Source organism: Amphiprion ocellaris, chromosome 14 (genome assembly GCF_022539595.1).
Source record: "Amphiprion ocellaris isolate individual 3 ecotype Okinawa chromosome 14, ASM2253959v1, whole genome shotgun sequence".
Lineage (NCBI taxonomy): Eukaryota > Metazoa > Chordata > Actinopteri > Pomacentridae > Amphiprion > Amphiprion ocellaris.
Genome location: NC_072779.1, coordinates 15,137,576 through 15,159,371, shown reverse-complemented (window position 1 = coordinate 15,159,371; position 21,796 = coordinate 15,137,576). Strand labels below are relative to the sequence as shown.

At 38.3% G+C, this 21,796-nt stretch overlaps 2 protein-coding genes across 2 annotated transcripts; one reads left to right on the top strand and one right to left on the bottom strand.

Annotated features, from left to right (window-relative positions):
- Positions 1–218: 218 nt before the first annotated feature.
- Positions 219–9,995, top strand: LOC111588510 (mannose-P-dolichol utilization defect 1 protein-like). Its single transcript, XM_055017444.1, has 8 exons — positions 219–231; positions 1,818–2,021; positions 2,239–2,304; positions 3,955–4,087; positions 4,439–4,524; positions 6,048–6,163; positions 6,301–6,411; positions 6,505–9,995. The coding sequence occupies exons 1-8, from the start codon at positions 219–221 to the stop codon at positions 6,625–6,627; spliced, it is 852 nt and encodes a 283-aa protein (XP_054873419.1). The 3' UTR covers positions 6,628–9,995.
- Positions 9,996–10,209: 214 nt separating this feature from the next.
- Positions 10,210–20,915, bottom strand: slc25a35 (solute carrier family 25 member 35). The gene is made up of 5 exons (XM_023298952.3): positions 20,431–20,915; positions 18,858–18,923; positions 18,617–18,769; positions 16,203–16,337; positions 10,210–14,191 (listed from the first exon to the last, which is right to left on the bottom strand). The coding sequence occupies exons 1-5, from the start codon at positions 20,800–20,802 to the stop codon at positions 14,021–14,023; spliced, it is 897 nt and encodes a 298-aa protein (XP_023154720.1). The 5' UTR covers positions 20,803–20,915; the 3' UTR covers positions 10,210–14,020.
- Between the last annotated feature and the right edge of the window lie 881 nt (positions 20,916–21,796).

Below are 21,796 nucleotides of genomic sequence, written 5' to 3'. Positions count from 1 at the left end.
TGTTCAGCTAACAGCTCCTCCACAGCACCTTCAATGTCCTGGTTGTTTGGCTTTGGAGCCATTTATGATCTTTATGACAGGAGTCATCACATGATCAAATCCGGCCACTTTTGTACATACATATGTCCTGCTGGTGAATGCTGCAGTGGTAATGTAGGAATGTTGGGAAGTCTGGATCACCTCTGCATCGTACAATGAAGCCTGCATGCTGACCCGTCATGGAGGAGCCCCGTCAGTCATCGCTAAACAAGTTTTTCAAATGGTACATTTTTCTCCACGAAGAAACTTTTCGTCGCGTAGCAGATGCCAAAGCTGCCTTTAAGTCCGGGGCTTTTCCTGTCCGTAGTGCGCATACAGTCTATGTGCTACCAGGTGGCTAGTTAGCATGGAAGCTTTGTAGCGGCTACAGTAGTGTCTCTCCACATTGTGCCGCTGTGCCGACACAATAGTCGCCCCGCAAATAGGACACATACTTTTATCCTTCACTGTCGTGAAAAAGAACTCTTCTTCCCAGTCATGGTGAAAATAGTGTTTTCTCTTTCACTTCTCTGTCATATTTTGGAGGTAAAAACCACATCTAGCTTCCCAAAGCGTCTGCGTCCGGACGCTTCAGCAGTGACGTGGTGGTTTGACATGCGCAGTGAACTTTGACTCGGGCAAGGTGAAAGTTCATTTACACCGAAGACATTTTTGTTTTTTTAAAAAATCTAATAAATATTGTAATTTAAAATCTGCATTAATGTAAGTATTTTTGATTTAAAAAGAACAGCAACTATAATTTTTATAAGGAAATTCATGGTGACTAGTGTTATTTTTAGAACGTGTGTGTGTGCGTGTGTGCGCGTGTGTGTCGGGGGGCGGTGTTTCTTAACCTCAACAATTAAATTAGTCAGATTAATGTGTATTTGGTCTACATACTGTTTAATATTGTAGGCTCTTAACCTTAATATTTAAATAAGTCAGGTAAATTTACATAAATGAATGCATTATATTGCACATTCACTTTTATTTTACTTTTTGGTGATTTTGCACATTCAACTCTGTCTTCCACCATGAGATCATACGTTTTTCAAAATCTTTTTGTAATCTATTTTATTTAATTATTGTTTAATCTAGTACAGTAATATAGTGTATATTTCTAAGATACAGTGTTTCTCAATACAGTGTTTCTCTCTTAAAATTTTGCACAGTCTCAAATATTATCATGATATATATATATATATATATATATATATATATATATATATATATATATATATATATATATATATATATATAGTTTACTGTTTACAAGAAAAACTAACAACTAAATTTTTGACACTTTCAATGTCAGTTCTCGACATTGTTGGTATCAAAGTAAAGAAAAAACAGAGAACGTGTTCAAAACTGAACAAAAAAATAAACCATCACAACATCATCAAATTAATATTTAGTCGTCTTACCATACTTCTTTTGTATTTTTATGGGACCAATCAATTTTAAGCCTATCTATCTATCTATCATCTATCTATCTATCTATCTATCTATCTATCTATCTATCTATCTATCTATCTATCTATCTATCTATCTATCTATCTATCTATCTATCTATCTGTCTGTCTATCTATCTATCTACCTATCTGTTAATTGATCTTCAGACACAAATCACTCATTAATATTATCCCAGCAAAACGTCTTATATCTTTAATATCAAACCAGTCTGAATTCATGGAGATCTTTAAACATAATAAATAGCAGTCGCTGTGATTCTTCAGTTTAAAAACTCACACATTGATTTTTTTCCCCCACAAAGGTTACAGATAGTTGTCTGGTTTCAGATCAGTGTCTCTCTCAGGTCAGACAGAGAGTCTGTGGCCTCTGCTGTAAATATTGGGGAACCTTTGGACCACTCCCTCTGTTCCTGAGGCTCTCTGCTGCCTACAGACCAGCCATGGCCACGTCTCCGCTCAGAGACTTCCTTGTTACCTATTTAATGCCAGAAAAGTGCTATGAGGAGATTTTCGTCCACTTCAACTGGCACGGTGAGGACTGCGGTTGAGAAACATCGGTGTTTGCGGGAGAAATGTCGCGTAAAACGTGTCCGGATGTGCGGAACACGATGGAGGATGTTCTATTCGTAAACTCTCACGGTGTATTTGGAGCCCTGAAACACAGATATGTGGCCTGTGCTTTGTTATTCCCACAAAGTCCTGTTTTAGGCTGTCTGCTGCGGTCTAATACTGCTCATTTGTGTTCTAGTGCCCTGCTTGAAGTTTGTACTGAACAAAACTGTCGGAATTTGGATCATATTGGACACATTCCTGGGTAAGGCTGCAAATCCTGATTTAATCATGCAACTAGCAAACACAGCCGCTATGATTATGTAATAGTTTTCCTCCTGACATGACTAACGAGACCCATGAGATCACATTAACATCACTAATTAACCTGCTATCAAATCACTCGTGTGTCTTTACACTGTAATGACTGTATGTAATGATCAAATTAGTATTCAGATATCTCCATGGACCTACTATGCAGGACTAACTGCTGAACCAGTGTGTAGATAACTAAGAGAACATCTGGCCTGGTGATAAAGCCACTGTATGTCATCTATATGCAGATGAAAGTGTTCATGGGAAACTGAATCATGCAGTGTAAGGTTTGGATATTTAATGTGAACGTTAGAGTTGTGTTTTTCCATATAGAGTTTTTTGTACGAGATATAAATCAGAGCTTACTGCCTGCTGCCATACAGACTGACTACATGGGTGACAAATTAAAGGAAAAAACTGAATTCGTGACCCCTACAGTGACCTTTCAATCTAGTGTAGGGGTGTCAAATTCATTTTAGTTCAGGGGCCACAATCAGCCAAATTTGATCTCAAGTGGGCTGGACCAGGTAAATCACAGCATAATAACCTATAAACAATGACAACTCCGAATTTTTCCTTTGTTTTAGTGCAAAAATGTTCACATTTAAGGAATATCTTTTTACAAAGCATTGTGAACAACTTCCAATTTCTTGAGAAAATTAATTTCAGTTTCAACACTGTTATGCCTCGGTTTATCACATTTACACGTTACAACTTACAGATCACAGTAGACCTACAAAAGCACAAAACATTTAGTCACAGGTATATGGAACTGAATGATGTAGTATTTTACTTTATGATCAAAACGACAAAAGTCAGACAAAAAAAGACAACAAAAACTAGACAAAATATTAGAAAAATGACACACAAAATGACAAAAAACGAGAAACAAAATGACAAAAAAAAATGAGACAAGCAACATGAAACAAAACAAAAAAGAGATAAAAAATTAGACAAAAAAGTTACAAAGTGGCAAAAAAATGAGACAAATGACACAAGCGAGACATTTCTGTCCTAATGGCAGTGGTCTCTTCCAGGTGACACCTTGTCCATCCACAAGGAACAAGAAGTCACTAAATGTTATGATTATTTCCTTTCTTATGCCCAGATGTAGAACACAGAATTGGCTGCACAATCTTCAAAGGTTTATTGGAGTCAGAGAGGGAAACTAGGGGAGGGAATCCAGTGGTGATAAGGCTGTTGTAAATGAATGGGATAAGGAGAAAACAATGGATGTACATTGCAAGAAAAACAGAAAATGGCACTTAAAGGTTTGATGAGAGTGAAAATGATGTGAATCATATGCTATGGCCTTCACAGTTCCCAGATCTTAACCTGTTTGGAAAGCTATCAGAGATTTTGAACAGCTCTCTCCACCACCATAATTATAACACCAAATAAAGCCATGAATCTGTAGGAACGGTGTTCATCTCTCTGATAACTGAAAAAAATAATGCTAAAGAGCATTGAAGCTCTTCTGGTGACACTTAATGGTCCAACACCTCACTATGACACTTTATTATTATTTTTTCTTTGTCACCTGACTTCTCTATGTGAATAACTGCTGCAAATGTCTCCTCATCATTTGTTGTGTCTGAAGCACAACTGCCTCAGCTGCTGAAGATACTATGGAGTGGAAGTGCAGAAGGCCTGAGTCTGATCTCCGTCCTGCTGCAGCTTTATGCTTTCTCATGTCCTGTCGTGTACGCCATCGCCAACAGCTTCCCACTCTTGTAAGTAATTATCAACCAGACAATAAAGAAGACCACACTGTTGCTGGTATTCTTTATTTCAGTGATGCTGAACGACTGTACTGTAATGCATTACATCTATCAGTTTAAATAACATCATGCTTCATTAATGTACAACTGACTTGCTATTTACACAAGGAAGTAGACAACCATTCATTACACATGGACATATTAATTCTGTACACCTCAACAGAAGTGTGTTAAGTTCAAACACTATGGGTCTAAACAAAGCAGCAATTTCTGTCTGTCTTAGTAGAGAATATTTTTCTGTTTGGAAGCTGTAAAACAGAATAATGTATTTATTATCAACTTTCTAATCGATCTGCTGTGCAGTGCCTGGGCGGAGAGGCTCTTCACGTTGGCCCAGACAGCAGCAATTATCTTCCTCATCCTGCATTATCGTGGTGACACTCTCACAGGTTAGCAAACATACCTGCAACATTTTTTGCAAATGTAAACTGTGACGGTTTATCTCTAAGTGCTTTGACTTCCCCTGTTTGTGGCTCTCAGCCCAAAAGCTAATTCAGTTCTTCTGAGAAAGCAGAAATTGCTCTTTAGGTTCATGCTTTAAAATGGAATAAAACAGCTGCAGTTTTCAGCAAACATGCATTTGTTGTATTTAGTGTATTTTTTAGCATTGATTAGTACAGATTTGATGGTCGAGAGGGAGAATTTTCATTAATATTGTGGTAATAATACGGTAAAATTCCGGCAGCTTTGGCTGCCAGAATGCTACTGTAAAATTACGGTAAAACATTTTCTACATTTACAGTAAAGAAATGTATTGATATTGTTGATTTTAGGGTTAAAAAATGTGCTTCATTCCATATCTTACTGTAAAAAAAAGTTTTAACCTTTAAAAATGTGAAAATTTACATGAAAATTATAAAATAAAGTTTGTGTAATTTATTATAAATATTACAGCATTTTTCCCATTATCAGCACAACAGTTAGTGTATTTAACATTAAATATATGTATTTTTAGCAAAAATTGCGGTTAAAGCTGTCATAAATATTAAAGCATTTGTCTGTTATTAACCCAGAAGTACATCAGTTTGACTGGTAACAAACTATTTTTTTACATGTAATAAATGCAGAAATTGCCATGTTACTTGTTATAAATATTGCAGCATGTTTCCATTACCAATACAACAATATGTGCATTTAACTGTGAAAAACTGTATTCTTTTAGAGAATTAAATGCAAAAATTACAATATTGTTCGACATATTCTGGCATTTTTACATTAATAACTGTGCAGCAGTGAGGAATTGTATTTTTTCAAGAGAAAAAAAATCTTAAAAAAAACACACTTTTGTCCTGATTAACCTATTTACGATGATTCCGTGTTATATAAACCGCATCCAGCTGTTTTAGAATTTACAGATTTTTATCGTCATGGTTTGACAGTTTGTCCCTGTAAAAGGTACAAAGATTTTTTACAGTGTACCTCACACTGATGGAAATATCAGCTGTCCAAATCTCTTGTGGTGCATGTCAGTGATGTAATTACATTTAGGAAACACAATGATGATGAGGAAGGATGAAGGATTAGTAACAGACTACTAAAACATGCCTATGTTATGCCTCTGTCATCTAATCTTATACTGAATGTGGAACATGCTTTATCAGGTATCAGCTGTAACACTTGGATTAAAACAACTCTCACATACTTATTGTTTAACTTTTGCTCATTGCTTTCCTGCAGCACCACCTTCTGGTGTCACGACTCTAAAACCTTCCACAGAACATTTTGTTGGAACAGAGATGGTTTTATTCTTTTTTAGAGGTTAAAATGATTTTTCAAATATCGAGTTTTAAGTTTTGTCAAATAAGTGTTGATTTTGTAAGTAATTCTGTACATGAACATTCTTGGCTACAAATGATTTTTTTTTCTTGTAGGGCATTCAGATTTCAAATATTTTATGTCATTTATCTGGCAGGAGTGCTGCTCCTCTCTGGTTTCAGTGGTCTTATGTTCCTCCTGGGCTCATATGCAGCTGCAGCAGTCGTCTCAGTGATTCAGTCGTCCAGTCCGGCAGCTTTAATTGCAAGCAAGGTAGCAACTCACTGGCATAAATGTGTTTAGAGCTCACTTTCTGAGCTTGTTCGTCATTAATGTAAAGTGATTATGCAAAGTAAGCATGCATCTTTATCAGAGGGGAGTGACTTTAGTGCTGGATTTGCTGTTTCCAGGTTTTCCAGACCATAACCAACCACCAGAACGGCCACACGGGTCAGCTGTCCACCCTGTCAGTGCTGCTATCATGGGCAGGGTCTCTGGGTGCTGCCTTTATTTCTCTGCAGGTGTGCAGTCAGGGATTACACACACAACTGCAGATTTTACACTAACTTGTAACTGTTGACTTCACCAACTGATTTTAAAACCTTGTCTTGTAGGAAACTGGAGGCTTTCTTGCTACTCTGTCACACATACTGTCGGTCGGCCTCAGCTGCGTCCTGCTGCTCCAGGTCTTCTGCTACAGCAGCAGCACCGCCGCCAATGCAAAGAAGACGGAGTAGAGGTGGACGGCGGCGACAAAGAAACACTCAAATCCATATCCTTTCTGGCATGAGACTGCTTTATGATTCTGTGCAGGATGCTGGGGTTTTCAAGTGCAGCAGTAAAGTAGCTATAAATGTTTACAGGGTGTTTTTAGACCAGTAAGCCTGATTCTAATTTAAAACAACTCATGTGCTGTATGTCTGTGAAAATAAGAGCCATCTTTGTCATGCTTTTATAATAACTTTATATTGTATTTGTGCAATTACTTCCCAATTGTTGCAAAGGTAATGGAATGAAAAGTCTTTTGATGCCCCCTAGTGATGTAAATGGGAATTACTTTAATGTCAGGGGAAACACCAGCTTTCTGGGGAATACTAGCAAAATTCTGATATCAGCATATTCACCCATATTGTTTATATGCATGTCACAGTTATACTGAAAAGGGAAATGTTGTGAGGGTCATTGTTCATCAATTTTCGAGCAGTATACTTTACAAAGTAGTTAGCAACTTACCATGAAGATCAAGTTTGACTCTGGACCACCGTCTGCTCAGCTGCGATACATTCTCTGCTACATGTGCTGCAGAGAGTGTCAGGAGTGCTGTAAAGAATGGAGTCGGAGCCACTCTGCTGGACAAACTAAATTAGCCCAAGCATCTTTTTTTGTATAATGTTCTGTAAAAAAAAGTCAGTATGTATCAGATAACATGCAGGCTGATACCAATATATCAGTGACATATCAGCATATATACTACTTAAAGTCTCCTAGCTGCTCTGTTACTGTTTGTTAGATTGCTTTAAATGTAAGTACGCTTAATTTTCAAAAGTGAAACACAACAGACTGTCCATCTACAGTGTCTATGAAAAGTATTCATCCCCCTTAGAAGTTTTCCTCTTTTATTGCTTTTCAACATTATGTTTAACATCATTTGACTTTTTTTTTGGACAAGAATTCACCAAAAAAAAGATTTCTTCAATGTAATCTCAATTAATTAAAAATATGAAATTTAAAATAAGTGATTGCATAAGTATTCACCCCCTTAAAGTCAGTATTTAGTGGATTCACCTTTGCTACGATTACAGCATTGAGCTTGTGAGGATAGACCTCCATTAGCCTTCGCATCTGGATACCTCAATTTGCCCCCATTCTTCTTTGCAAAACTGCTCAAGCTCTGTCAGGTCACACAAGAAGCATGAGTGAACAGCCCTTTTCAAGTCCAGCTGCAAAATCTCAAATGTATTGAACTGTAGTTGAGATTTAATATGAGCTTTTTCAACTGTGGCTGTCTCTTTGCCACAGTCCCATGAAGCTTTCAGTGCTGAAGAATAGGCAACAGTTATATGTACAGTATCCCTCCACCTCAACCGCTGAAGCTTGTAACTCCTTCAGAGGAGTCATAGGTGTCTTGGTGGCCTTCCTCACTCGTCTCCTTCTTGCACAGTCACTTAGGTTTTGGGGATGGATTGCTCTAGGCATGGGCTATATACTTTCCATTTCTACCACCAGGAGTACTAACTCACAAGTAACTGGCCCTTCCAGATACTGATGTCTTTTTGCTACAGTAATTCGAGACACATTCACTGCACTCAGATTATCTCTGGTTCACTAACTGTGTGACTTCTAGCATCGATGGCTGCACCTGCATTGAATTAAATGAGTCACTTTAAAAGGGTGGATATTTCTCACTTATTTTACATTTTTAATTATTACTCTGTTTAAATCTGTTTTTACTTTGCATTTTAAAAATGACCGTGACTGAATATTGAAAAGTTATAAAAATGGAAAACTTTCCAAGGGGATGAGCATTTTTCACAAGCGCTCTAAGACAGACACATCTCCAAACATCTTCACAGGAATTCACTCGTCTTTAAAGGCTTTAAACGAACTCTAAAAGACTTCGGTGGATTGATGCAGCAGGCACAAGCAAACATATAACCTTTCAACAGATCTGGTGATATCAGTTAGTTTCTCCTCTATAGCTAATGACTGTACTGCTGTGTTGGATTTACTGTTCACACTGCTGACTGGAAAAATGATCAACTCTGTTCTGGTATTTTGCAGTCGGATAACTGGAACCTTTGTGATAGGTCTTTCTTTTTAGTACCACATATTATGATTCATTATTTTTAATATTTTTAACATTAAGGCCTGTGTACACAGTAGGAAATCATGTGTCCTTACTATCAACTTGGTCACTTAGATTAGCTTTCTAAAAATTTATTTTAATTATTTTCATTGTGCATGCTTGCACCTTTTATACTGCACCCTGGTTCATATACAGACACACTGACATCAGGGAGCTGCACTAGTTTATAGAATCAGACATGCAGCAGCTTACTGGAGGAAAAGTGCTTTAGGTCATTTCTTTAGGGGAGTAGTTACAGTGTGGATTAGATTTTTCCTTACAGTTTGGAAACATTGGAAGTATAGAATGGCGCAGAATAGCGTAGCCTGTTGATGTTTTTAGATTTATTCCAGAGCACCACTAGCTTAAACTATTTTAAGCCAACATGAACAACATGTCCAGTGTTGCTCCGAATCCCTCCACATATTGTAGGAGCTCTGCTAAATCCACATAACAAGGTTACTCGTTTCCCTGCAACAGAACACTGATTGTTGTCCTATAATAAACTATTTCCCTCTGTGGTTCCTGTAATGTATATTTTGCATTGACATTTTATGAATTTTGGTACTTTAAAACATGTTATTTGAATTTTATAATACTGTGAATTATTGCATCTTCACACGAAGCAATAGACGGAATTGTACGTGACAGAAAGCACACAGGATTAACAAAAGTGTCACCTTCAGTCACCATTTACGTCAGGACTGTAGAAGCTGTGTGTTATCTTTGTGTAAATAACATCTTCTACCTCCTACACTTTCCTCTGGGAGTCATGTAACACCTCAGTTTCACTCAGCTGACTTTGTGAATGATAATATTAGTTTTTCCTAGAGCAGCAGAGTGCCATAACGGTCATTTCAGCACTGTGACATTCCTGAGATTAGGTCAAGATGACATTAGAAATGTTGTAAACAAAGTAAATCTTAAAGTGAAACGTCTCAGAGAAGCTAACTGAGCTCAGCAAAATGTTTCTTCAACTTTGAGAAGACATTCCTAGATTGTGATTTAAAGAATTTTGTATTTATTGTGCAATAATGGGGTTGAAATTCCCATCAGGCTCAGGCACACTTTGTGTTTGCATGCCAAACTAAGAACTTGTTGAACTTGATAAACATTATACCGACTCCATATCAGCCTGTTAACATTATCAGTCTTTTTTAAACATGTATAATTACCACTCATATATGTGAACAATCTGTATCTTTTCAGTTATGATGCATTCATGTTACGCCACTCAATAAATCCAGTAGAAATGTGAAATCACAGAGTCCTGCACTTTCTGTTCTCCGTCAGATGGTGGGGAAATTCATCAGTTGGTCAGTTTTGAATGTAGTGGTGGGAAGATTACCGGCATTCTTCTAAATCTGAGGAAATGAGCCTCAAACCACCCACAGCTCAACCGTGTAAAGTCAACACATACATTAGTAGTAAGGTTGAGTGTCATATGATAGAAAATAACCATGCAACACCACAATGTCTGTCAATAAAGACATAATTTGATAATTTATTGGCTCTCCTTGTGCAGTGCACATAAATATTGACATCCCATGATAGGAAGTGCATTTTGTAACACATTCATGAAATGTAACCGACATTCATTAACCCTTCTCACCTCTTAGAGCTGGAAAGAGGTTTGATCTTTACAGTGAAACCATCTGCAAGTGAGTTCAGCAGTTTCCAAACAAAAGTAATAATATGACAAAATGGATTTTCAGACATGTTTGACATCATTTTCCAACCTCTCTCTGTAATTTATTTTAATGGCATGGCTGAAGCAGGGAAAGGTGGGGGAATTGTTGACCGTTGATGGCACAGGTTTGGCACAAAGTTTGACATTTGTGATCAGATGTGCTTCAACTATTATTTAAAAGACAATATGTCATAGTCTCATAGTGTGGTCTGGGGAAGACTACTGTAATCTGACTCTAATTAGGGAGCCATGAGACTGGGTTCTTGCCGATATTTTACGACTCATTTCGGCTGATTGCAGATACCGATATACACGCATACTTTTTCAGTCTATTTGCACACAACAGCAGATCTCTCTAAAAGTGGAATAAGCATAGATAAAAATCAATATTACTGGTCAATATTGGCCTTTTTCAGATTGTTCTGATGGTCCACTGGCAGGTGCAGACATGAAATAGAATGTTTATTAAATGCATTCACTGGGCAGAATAAGAAAACATAAAACAGGCTGTATTTGTTTAGATGTAATATTCTCATCCTTCATTCTACGCCGATCAGTTGATACTGATGATGAGCCGTTATCATCATGCATCCCTAATTATTATACCTTATATTTATAATTGAAACATACAGTACAGCAGCTACTGGAGTTAAGTACAGTGACCTTGACCACTTGGATTCACTTCATCCGACAAAATGAAAAATATGTTCATTTACATAATAAAATGGCAAGTGGAACCACATACAGCATTTATAGCACAAATGAGCAAAATAAAACAAAGTAACTTCAAAAGTAGAAAAACGGCAACCCTCTCTGTGGATATATTGTTCCTAAAAGAAGACCAAAACCTCAACTTCATTATATAAAATAAACTCAAGTAACATTACTCTGCTGTCTGTGATGGAAGTTTAACAGACAAAAATGTGTTCTTATAGCTACAGTGCATTTATGACAAACACATTGTGCTGTCACATGGAAAGATGCTGACCGATAACTGATACTGTTTCATTAAATTCCTGACTCCTTGACGTGAATAATACACTTTAAGAAGAAAGCACCAAATCTGGCTCAAAGGACAGACAACAGTTTGTGTTACTTTAGCGTCCAAAACAGTGTCCATTTGATGGTAATCTGACTGTTGGACTAAAGGCTTCATAGAACCATGAATGAGCAGCACACTGATACTGTGATGATGAATGTTCAGCAAATTAACACACTTCTTCAACATTCAAGGAAACTCCACTGTCTTAAAGTTTTTCAAACACTGAAATATTATCATTAATAGGCAGGAGTGTCTCAGTTGGAATAAATAACCTGCAAAAAGTTGTCACTCTTGCGGAAATATATTGTAAAACTATTAATTTTGATATTCATTGGCAACAAGTAACAAAAAACTGCCATAATTTTAAAAAAAAATTTAAAAAGCCAAATTGCTGAAATTTATTGTGTCTTTGTTGTGTGTGGATTATTTAGGCAGACAGTATCATTCAGTAACAAGCTTCTGATATTAGAATGAGTTTAGAAGAAGAGTGTTTTTGTCAATTTTGAAAAGAAAACTTGCGCTGGAAAAGCGTTCAGGACTATTTCAACACACTAAATGCTGCAATTAATTGAATTACATTTAGATAATCATTTGGATTTTGCCATCACAAGTGAATCAGTACATTTGAGCATTTCTAAAATACTGGAAAAAGCATGTCAAGCTTCACTGACAAGCTCTCTGTGAGCATGCGTAAAGGTGTAACACTGTGTCTCTGAAATTACTTCATATACTGAATATTACAGCTGTAGAAACACAGAGGAAAGAATTAAGAAGTCTGGACCCAAATTAATATAATAAATTCATGTAGCATAAAGACAACGATTCATAAAGTTAACTCATCTATTTTTTTAAATTTTAATTGTTCATTAGTAATATATAAAGGAAAAACGATGGTGCTGCACTAATACGTAAAGTTCTGTAAAATATGTCTAAAAGTAAAAGTACTTTTGGCACTTTAAAACATATCTATAAATGTGTAATTAACCTGTCAGTGTTTCTGGTTCTACCACTTCATATGTATTCATGAAGAGTCACTGAAGAAAACTGTTTTATGACAGACGCTGAGGAGTCTTTCCTCATTTACTTTAATTAGTATTGTTTGGGTTTTATTGTGTATTTTAAATGCCAAACACACATATAATAGCCTAATTAGGCTGTAGTCTGGCATCAATCTAGTCACTTACAACTGTAGGTTTATGTTTCGGTCCCTAATAAACAAATATGACCCTTAACATGCTCTGAATTGTATTTGTATATACATGTCAGTACACTGGTCTCTGGTCAGAACGACCCATATCCACAATATTTACTAAGAATTATACTGAAGGCAGTTGAAGAATGAAACACATGCTTCTACTCCCTTGTTTAAATGGGATATTTTCATTTTTGCCCTCACAGAACACCAGATTCATATTTATGCTGCATCATGTCATCAGTAACTAAAACCACAATGGGTGCACACTGTATTCTTCTGTAAAAAACATGTAACCTCCTTGATGCATCCCGACAGTGACTGTAGCAGACATCCTGTACAACAATAGCTTTCACATCTTGTTTTGGTAGTTTCATTGGGCAAACTATATGCTTTGTTTGCATATTAGATGCAAACAGTTTTTTTCTTCCTCTGCTGTGAAAACTACAGACCAAACTTTGAAGCATTATAGTCTACTACAGATGTCATTCCTTGGCCAAGAGCTGCCCTTAATCCCTTTACAGTCTTCCCTTTTTCTATTCAACTTATCTTATTCTATACATTGCCATTAGATTTAGCTTTATTGGAGTTATTCAAGCTATTCAAACTCAAGACTTCACCAAACTTCATCCAAGTTCAGTTTGGCCAGCTTCTGGCTGACTAACTCACTGGTGACTCAGTGATCAGCAGGTTTGACTCGTACAAGACTTGTTACCTTAAAGGCAAATTTGCTTCCAGGACTTATTGCTTCTGTCGCTATATTATAGTCTGAGTCATCTCCTGCCAACACGAGGTCATTGCAGGACATTTTTATAACTGTCACATTTTCTTCAGCTCGGCTTCAGCACACACATTTAATAAGACTGAATCATAGCGATGTGGCTGTAGGTAAGTGGCTGTGGGCATTTTCTCAGTCTGAAGGCCACATTGGATGCTTTCTCCTGAAAGCAGGTTCTTTGTTTCTTTCTTATGTTTTGGAATGACAAAGTTAAAGAGTTTAAGAGCTATAAAAGAGTGATAATGTTTGATGTACTTTCTCTGGAGGACGCACAGCCTCTTGTACAGTTATATCTGTGCACATTTGTCACCAAGACAAATCCAAGTGCATTTATGATGTCTGTCAGGTACATTATTGAGCTCCTGAATGCAGTTTTGATATTTCGCCTTCCTTCCTGACACTTTTTGCCTACAATGTGTTTTCTCATTGGAGTGTAAAACGTTACCTTTGCTCTTTGCCATTAAGAAAGCAGAGCATCTCCTGGTTTTTCTTTCACCTCAAAATCGTAAACTCATTAAATGAGGATTCATTTAACCTGTGCACTCAGAACTTAATGAGTTACCCATTTTCCTCGTGCCTGGTGTTATCTGAACTGCTTGTAAAATTTGCGCAGTTCATCCCAGAAGAACAGAGACAGAATGGTGTGAGGGCCGAGTCGGAAATAAGAGGCTCCCAAGCCTTTGTAGAGTCCCGTCAAGCCCTCCTTCTTCAGTGTCTTGGAAAAGCAGTCAGTGAATCCTTTATAAAGCTGCCCCTACAAGAAAAGAGAATGACTGTCATTCAGTCATCTGAATAGAAGCTGTCGTACAGTCCCAGCGTGACCAAATGCGAGTGTTTGATCCCCTCTCTGTGATCACGACTCACTGTATCAGTTAAAATCCCTAAAAGAGTACTCCACTGACTTCTGGGCTTCTGTAGGTTCTAACAAGGGAAATTTTTACATTTTTAAGATCATCATTAATGCAACTTAAGATCTGTTTCACATCCACACTGACAGAAAAAAAACAACAGAGAAATCAGCCTTACTGTTTACGTGGCATACAACAATCTAAAATACCAAATGCACAGTAAACTTGTTTTTCCAATGCAGCTGGAGAACAACATGCTGTCTGGAAGTCCCTCACCAGAGTTATAAGAGTTAACATTCTTAGTGCAGATTGGAATTTAAAGTTCCTCTCTGGTCATCGATCTAACTCCTAAAAACTCATCCATGTGTACAAAAATGGTTTACATTGAACTTTACGCTGTTGTTTCCTTAAGAAAACACAGATCTATGAAGTTCCTGCCTCTTTCTCCTACTACCCCTCCCCACTCTCTGCAGCTCGAGCACACCAGCTTACCGACAACTCGACCCAAACATTGTAAAACTACTGTACACTACACAATAGGGACTTGCAACGTTGCAGTGACTCAGTCATACATGTTCGAATCAGAAAACTAATTCTAAAGAGGAATAATCCTAAAGAATGCCCAACCCTGAAAGTAAATAGGATTGGTTCCTTAGGTTTGGTGCTCATGTAACCCTGGAAATTTGAATCCATGTTTCTGGGACTGCCAGCAGTATACTGCTGCTTCAAGGTAGAAATACTCAGCCATAGTGTTAACTGCTCATTTCACTTATGATGTCTTAGCTAGCATATAAAAATAAATACCATATGGGCATGGTAACAGGGTTGAAAACTTTACTGGGAGTATTTTAAGGTTTAAAATGTTTGCTTATTAGATTTTATACTTATTCAGATTTATTCCAAGACTTGCAGAAACCCTAGATTTAGCATTTATGTAACACTATTAGACTAATAATGAACAAAGCATGCAAATCAATGCAGCAGAACCAGAGATATAGTTTTATTTAAATTCCACTCATTCTTCTTTCTTCCCAAAATCTGTTGCTTACATTACCAACTAGAAAAGCACTCGGAGAGCACAGTACTCCGCCAAGGCTGCTCAGTCATTGTATCATTTCCGACGGATGAAATCTTGAAAAAAATTGTGTCAGAAATCACGGCACTATAGAATGTGGCCATTTAATATAGATGACCCACAAACAAAATGACCTTGCGCTGAGCACAGGTGTCTGTTGCGCATGTGTACGATGTGTACGGATACCAAATCGTGTGATCTAAATATGTAGCAGACGGCGGGAATTAATGGGACTCGGAAACACCCCCACAAATTAATCAGTTGTTCCTTGTATGATTTCCGATGGATAAGTCCTGATAAGTCCGCAGCAGTCGATTTGTAGTAGGATCGCAATGATGTCATTGTCAGCAGGCAGATGACGTAGTGTTCACTTGTTGTCATAGTTACAGTGACGCCATGCCGCTATCTCGCAACGATACCGAAATCTTTTAACAAATCAGTGGATCCGGACTAAAAGCTGCATCACTGCCATCTAATCACTTGGTCCTTGTGTCATTTCTGACCTTCCCTGAAAATTTCATCCAAATCCGTTATTCCATTTTTGAGTTTGTCTGCTAACAGACAGACAAACAGATGCCGATCGTCACATAACTCCACCGCGTTTATTGGCGGAGCAACAATGCAAAACAAGTGGCAAAAGTTTGGTTTGGAGATTTAGGTGTGCTATTCTACTTGCAGCTAACGTAGCCTCAATTGGGCCTTGGTACTACAGTCTCTCATGCTGGAATACCCAACACACCATGCAGAAAGGTAATACAAGAACAGTGAATAGCTGGTGGTTGAAACATGTCAGCCATACATAGTATAAAAGACAGTTTGATGTAGTGAAAACTTCTACTGACCTTGCCCAAATGATCCACAGGCTGGTTGTAGAGGCGTGTGCTCACCACGTCAAAAGGCGTCATAGCCAGCACCACCACCACACTGCTGATCATGCCGGCACTCAGGGCCACCAACCAGCTGTTCTTTGGAAACACCTTGAGAAGAAGAAAAGGGCAATTTGTGAGGCAACAACCTCGAACAGGATGAGAGAGTTTGCACTTAAAGATATGTGTTGCTCTGGTCACAGAGTTAAAGAAGTGAAAAGTGACAGGACACAGTGTGCAGTGATAGCAGATCACTAAATCACCATCAAGTTCCATGCCAGCATATCGGCAGCCACGACTAATTTTAACAGGCCACGGCTGCAGCCTCACATGCAGTGAAACAGAAGAATGGGTCTATTATTAGAGCCTATGTTATGTTACACACTGTCCAGTAGCTACGGTCAAAGCTATTTTATATGTGGTTGTGCTGTTTTACAACACAAAAGAATATAAAACACAGCTTTATGATACACGGAGTAGGTCATTACCTTAAGATATGACGTCATTCAACAATACTGTAATAAATAAGCAACACCGCAACAGCTGGAGCCTCTTTACGAGAAACCAAACAATGTAGCGGTTGACTGATATTAGTGGCCTATTGCAGAAATATCAGGGTCTGTGTATATGTTGTCCGATAAAAAATATTTCTTTTAAAGAACTTAATACAGAGCACGGTCTTCGGTGTAACTTAGAAACAGTGTCGTCACATAATTAGTCCAGCAGAGCAATTCAGTCCTCTTGGTGCTGTCTGCAGCACATGTAGCAGAGCAAATGGTGGTGTGGAGTCAAGGTGTCTTCACAGTGAAAAGCTAACTAATTTGTAAAACACACTGCTGGAATGACACCTTTTTCCTTCGTTTCAATATACCTTTATCATATATATTAATAATATTGGCTGATATTTCAGAATTTCTTACACTCTAAAATTGGCACCGACCCAAAAATCAGAAGGAACCAGTGTGGACCATTCTACTAAATTATCACAAACTCAAAGCTGTGTCTCACTGGAGTAACACAGCAGATTATGCAAACAGCAGTGGGAGTGGTGTCTGGGATGTTGGGAGGTGTGGTCAGACCCACCTCCTCTGTCCAGCTCACCCACCCACCAACCAACCAACCAGGTAAAGCAGCCCAAAAAATCTGGATAGAAATGCAAGGAAACTGTACATAAATGTCAGGATTCTTTTGAACATTTCCTGGACCACTCAAGTGAATCCAACACTGTTCTGGCATTTGGTATGAAAGACTTTTTTTTAACTAGAGTTGGGTCAGCGATCTACACCCGGTAAACTGATGCACTAGTTGTGTAAGCTTCATGGTTTCAGCCAGGGGGCCAATAAAAGGTGTTGGATTTCTATTCCAGAGGAATGCAGCACAGAGCGCTTTGTCAGGACCACAATGACTGTTTTTGTAACCTGCACACAGGTCCTGACTGCAAATCATCTCCTCTTAAGGCTGTAGCTCTGAGTTTAGGGCTCTAACTAATGATACGTTTTACAACCTGTGAATCTGCTGATTACTTTTATTAAGTGCAAATTAAGCTGCCAGATTTTAGTGTGAAGTCTTTAACCCTAGTGTCGTCCTGCCCGCTTTAAATTTTGAAAATGTGGAAATATATTTTCACAGTGAAACTTCTGATGTCCACATTTTCAACATTTTTGGGAAATCTTTAAACATTTTTTGGTGGAAAAAAAGAAATGTTCAAAATATTTCTTAAGAACATTCACAAAAAAAAAGATTTTTTTGGTGAATGTTCTTAAAGAAAATCTTAGAAGTTTTACTGATATATATGTAACCATTTTAGATATTTTTAGGATTTATTTGGAAGATTTTTACTCATTTTGGAAAATATTTACAAGAATTTTCTTGCCATATTTGGCGGATTTATTTTTTTTTAAATACAACTTTTAAGGGAAACTTTTAAGGGATTATTGGAATTTTCTTCCTGAAAGTTTTGCAAATTATCAGAAATTTGGGGAATTTTTTTGCTGAATTTTGGGATTTTTTTCAGACAAGGAAACCCTATTTTTTGGTGCCCGTAAATGACAACAGGAGGGTTAAATAGTCGGTTTTATCCAACCAGCAATGTACAACCAAAGATATTCACTTTACTATCACCGAAGACCAAGAAAAAAAGCTCACCTTCAGAGAGCTATAGGATGACTGGAGCATTTTTGCAGGCTGATTCACTTTCTCACTTAACATACCACAGCAGCTCTGTCCGAGTTGCACAGTAAGTACAGCCAGACGCCCTAAACAGTCGTGTTTATTCTTACACTGTGCGGTCATGTGGAAAATGTGCACATATGTCGGCGGGCCGAGTAAACAAAACTCCCCCCAGTCGGCTCTAATCCCACCTCATCCCCACCGAGGACGAGTATTCTAACCTGCAGGTCAATGACAAGCTCCTTGGAGGAGGAGAAGGTGCTGAGCTGAGCGGCCGACCCCACGCTGACCCTCGGCACAGCAGCACTGGAGCCCCTCCACAGCCCCAGAACGCCCTGCTCCCTGTAGATGGCCACCAGAGCGTGGATCATCCCCTGTCAGGGAGAGGAGCAGGAGCACATGAGGGGACTGCTGATGCCACAGGGTCATATTTATTCCTTCAGTTTGAGGTTTTTAAGTTACCTGGTGTTTGTACTGATGGCCAACTGCGATACAGGAGGTAGACTGACTCTGCAGATGAGTCTTCACCTGTCAGGAGAGACAGTCGGGGTTTATTATTGTCGACAGTTACATGTGATTGTTGACCTTGGTGTCACACCTCATTAACTTTTATAACAAGAAAATGGCTGCCGCGATTAGTCACAGTCAATGGTGTCAAGCTGAAAATGCGTCGTCAATACTTTTATTGAATTTTTTACTTTAATTCAATATAACAAAGGTTTTACTTCAGTGCCACTGTGTAATTGCCACGCCATAGCTACTTGTCGCCTCTGTCATTGGTCAGCTTCACAAAAACTTTAGACAGTGGTGGCAGTAGTAGAGTCCAACTCAGTTAAATGTAGCGGTTTCAAAAGACCTAAAGTTGCACAAGTATAAAAGTACTTCAAATGGTCACAGAACTGCAAAGTTTTGATGGTAAACCACAGCAGCACGGGTGTTAACACTTCTCTCCTACTCCCTGTGCTCACATTTCCATACAGTGGAATTAGATATTTTTCTTCTCCTGCTGTCAAACAGTAGAATGAGTATGAAATAGTTGTTTGAATGTGGCTCAATAAGGCTACATTTTAACCAGCAGTCACCATTACCATTAAAACCCTGATCTGATACCAATAATGTTGTGTGACTCATAACACATAGAAATTAAAGACAACTGTGCAGTGAATTCAGCAATATTTTCATAAAATTCTAAGTCACTACCAAAGCCAGAGAGCAATTACACAATACAAAGACAACTAGTTGTTTTAGCTGCTCTGTGGTGGTAAAACACACAGCATAAAAATATTTTTTTCAACTATTACATTACACACAATACAATTTACTGGCATTTTTTAGAGAGTTTTGCCAGATTTGTTAAATTACATATGTCTCAAATTAACACATGCAAAAAATATTTACATGTTAACCCTAAAAAATACAGTTAAGAACTATAAATAATGTCCACATCAAGAATCTGTATTTTTGACACAAGATAATTCATTTTGTCAAAATGTGCAGTATAAATTAGTCTGTATTACTGTAATGCAATCAGCTAGAAAATATTACTATTTTACAGATATCGCTCGTTATTTTGCATTTTTTGGATGTTACAGCAGACAGCCATTTCTAAAACATTGTTTTTCTGTCGCCCTTGCTGCCAGATAGAGTTTTTTTTTTTTTTTTCCAGAATTAGTTTTTGTAGATTATCCACTGTGTCCTTGTTGGACTTTATTTAAGATGCACCTTCTTTCTTTTGGAGTTGCTACTAACTTAAAAAATGAGAACTCTTTTTGAAACATTCTGCATCAGTTTAACTCTATAGTTTCACACTTAAGCATGTGAACCTTAGTTTCACCTAATGTGCTGTATAATACACAGACGTACAGTCTGTCACAGTAACGTGAACCTGAATGACCAGGCCATGACGCGCTCTTGGGAGTATTTTGGTTAATCGATCTATGAGATAATCGATAGATTAATCATAGAAAAATCGATAGTCTACGGGATCAGTCCTAGATAAAAGTGAGTGGAGGCCTGTTGAGGCTGGAGCTCCTACCAGGTATATGGGGCTGCCCATCACGGCTCCCACCACTCCGGCCACCGCTCCGGCTACGGTGGTTTTGACCGCGCTGACCCTGCCGTTGGTGTGGATGTAACCCGAGGACTCGATGATGGCGTACGAGCCGAGCCGGACTCCATTCATGAAGAACTGGTAGAAGAGTCCGGGCACCAGCCCTTTCTGCAAGCCGGCCAGTCCGTCCACTTTGCCGATGGTGTAGAAAGCGTGGAACACGTTGCGGTAGTAGACCTGGTAGGTGCCGCGGCTCTTCAGCTCTCCCTGCAGCTGCATCCGCGTCTTGACCACCTCCAGCGGGTTGGTGAACAGACAGGCCCCGCAGGCCGCCGCTCCGCTCAGCACGAAGTCCATGACGAGCACCGGCCGGAGGACAGATACGGACTTCAGGCCTCTAACAGTCCGACCTTCCCTTCATGTCAGCGGGCTGCTCAGAGTTTCCCCTCCCACAGCCCGAACACCCCACTGACAGCGCCGACACATGAGGCCACTTCATGGCCTCCTCGGAAAACACGAAATTCCGATACAGGAATGAGAGACATGGTGGAAAAAATCTGAATAAAAAATTTAAAAAATCCTCACAGCCAACTGACATCTATCTTGAAACACCCTATGATCATATGGCACACACACATTTACACACATATTTATTGCTGGTTCTCTTTTTTTTTTGTCATTCTCTTGTTCTTTTTTTTTATTACTCCACCAAGGAATGCAATTAAATTTCTGTAATGTGTTCTTCCACTGTGCTATTTATTGTTTTTATCTGTGAGTTGTACCAAAAAACGTTTTAAGCTCATGGCTCTGCACTCCTGTACCTGCTCTGTTCCCTACATTATAACCCATCCAGTTGTTTTAACCAGCTGAAACACCTTTTAAAGAATCGTTCAACTTATATTATGCAGTTTTCAACTTGACAGAAAGTGACTGCAGCTCCCATATTGTGACTCGAACATTATTAATGTGCCAAAATGACAGCTTTCATTCATGAGAGTTGCATTTTAATGATCATTCCTTTATTTTAAGTATAAAACCGGCCTGCAAATCATGTTCACTACAGTCTAAACTAATATATTGCATACCTATAAACACACAGACATTAGAAACTATATTATAGTATTGCCTATAATGAAATGTCAGATTATCCTTTAAACTGCAAAGTTTTATTATTATTGTTACCGATATTTGTTCACAAGAAACATTAAGTTTCACAAAGACCCAAGAAGCAGCTGTGGATACTCCTAAACTGGGAAATACAGCTTTAATTTGAGGGCTGCAATCAGTTTTTTTACACATGAATCACCAGTTGAAAAGTTTCCGTAAAATACTTCAACTTTCCAGAAAGAAC

Coding starts and splice junctions, on each gene's coding strand:
- LOC111588510 (XM_055017444.1), top strand. Junction 4,088..4,438: donor GCCAACAGCTTCCCACTCTT/GTAAGTAATTAT, acceptor TCTGCTGTGCAG/TGCCTGGGCGGAGAGGCTCT. Junction 4,525..6,047: donor TCGTGGTGACACTCTCACAG/GTTAGCAAACAT, acceptor TTTATCTGGCAG/GAGTGCTGCTCCTCTCTGGT.
- slc25a35 (XM_023298952.3), bottom strand. CDS start 20,802: ATGGACTTCGTGCTGAGCGGAGCGGCGGCCTGCGGGGCCTGTCTGTTC. Junction 18,924..20,430: donor TGGGCAGCCCCATATACCTG/GTAGGAGCTCCA, acceptor CTCTCCTGACAG/GTGAAGACTCATCTGCAGAG. Junction 14,192..16,202: donor CTGTGGATCATTTGGGCAAG/GTCAGTAGAAGT, acceptor CTTTTCTTGTAG/GGGCAGCTTTATAAAGGATT.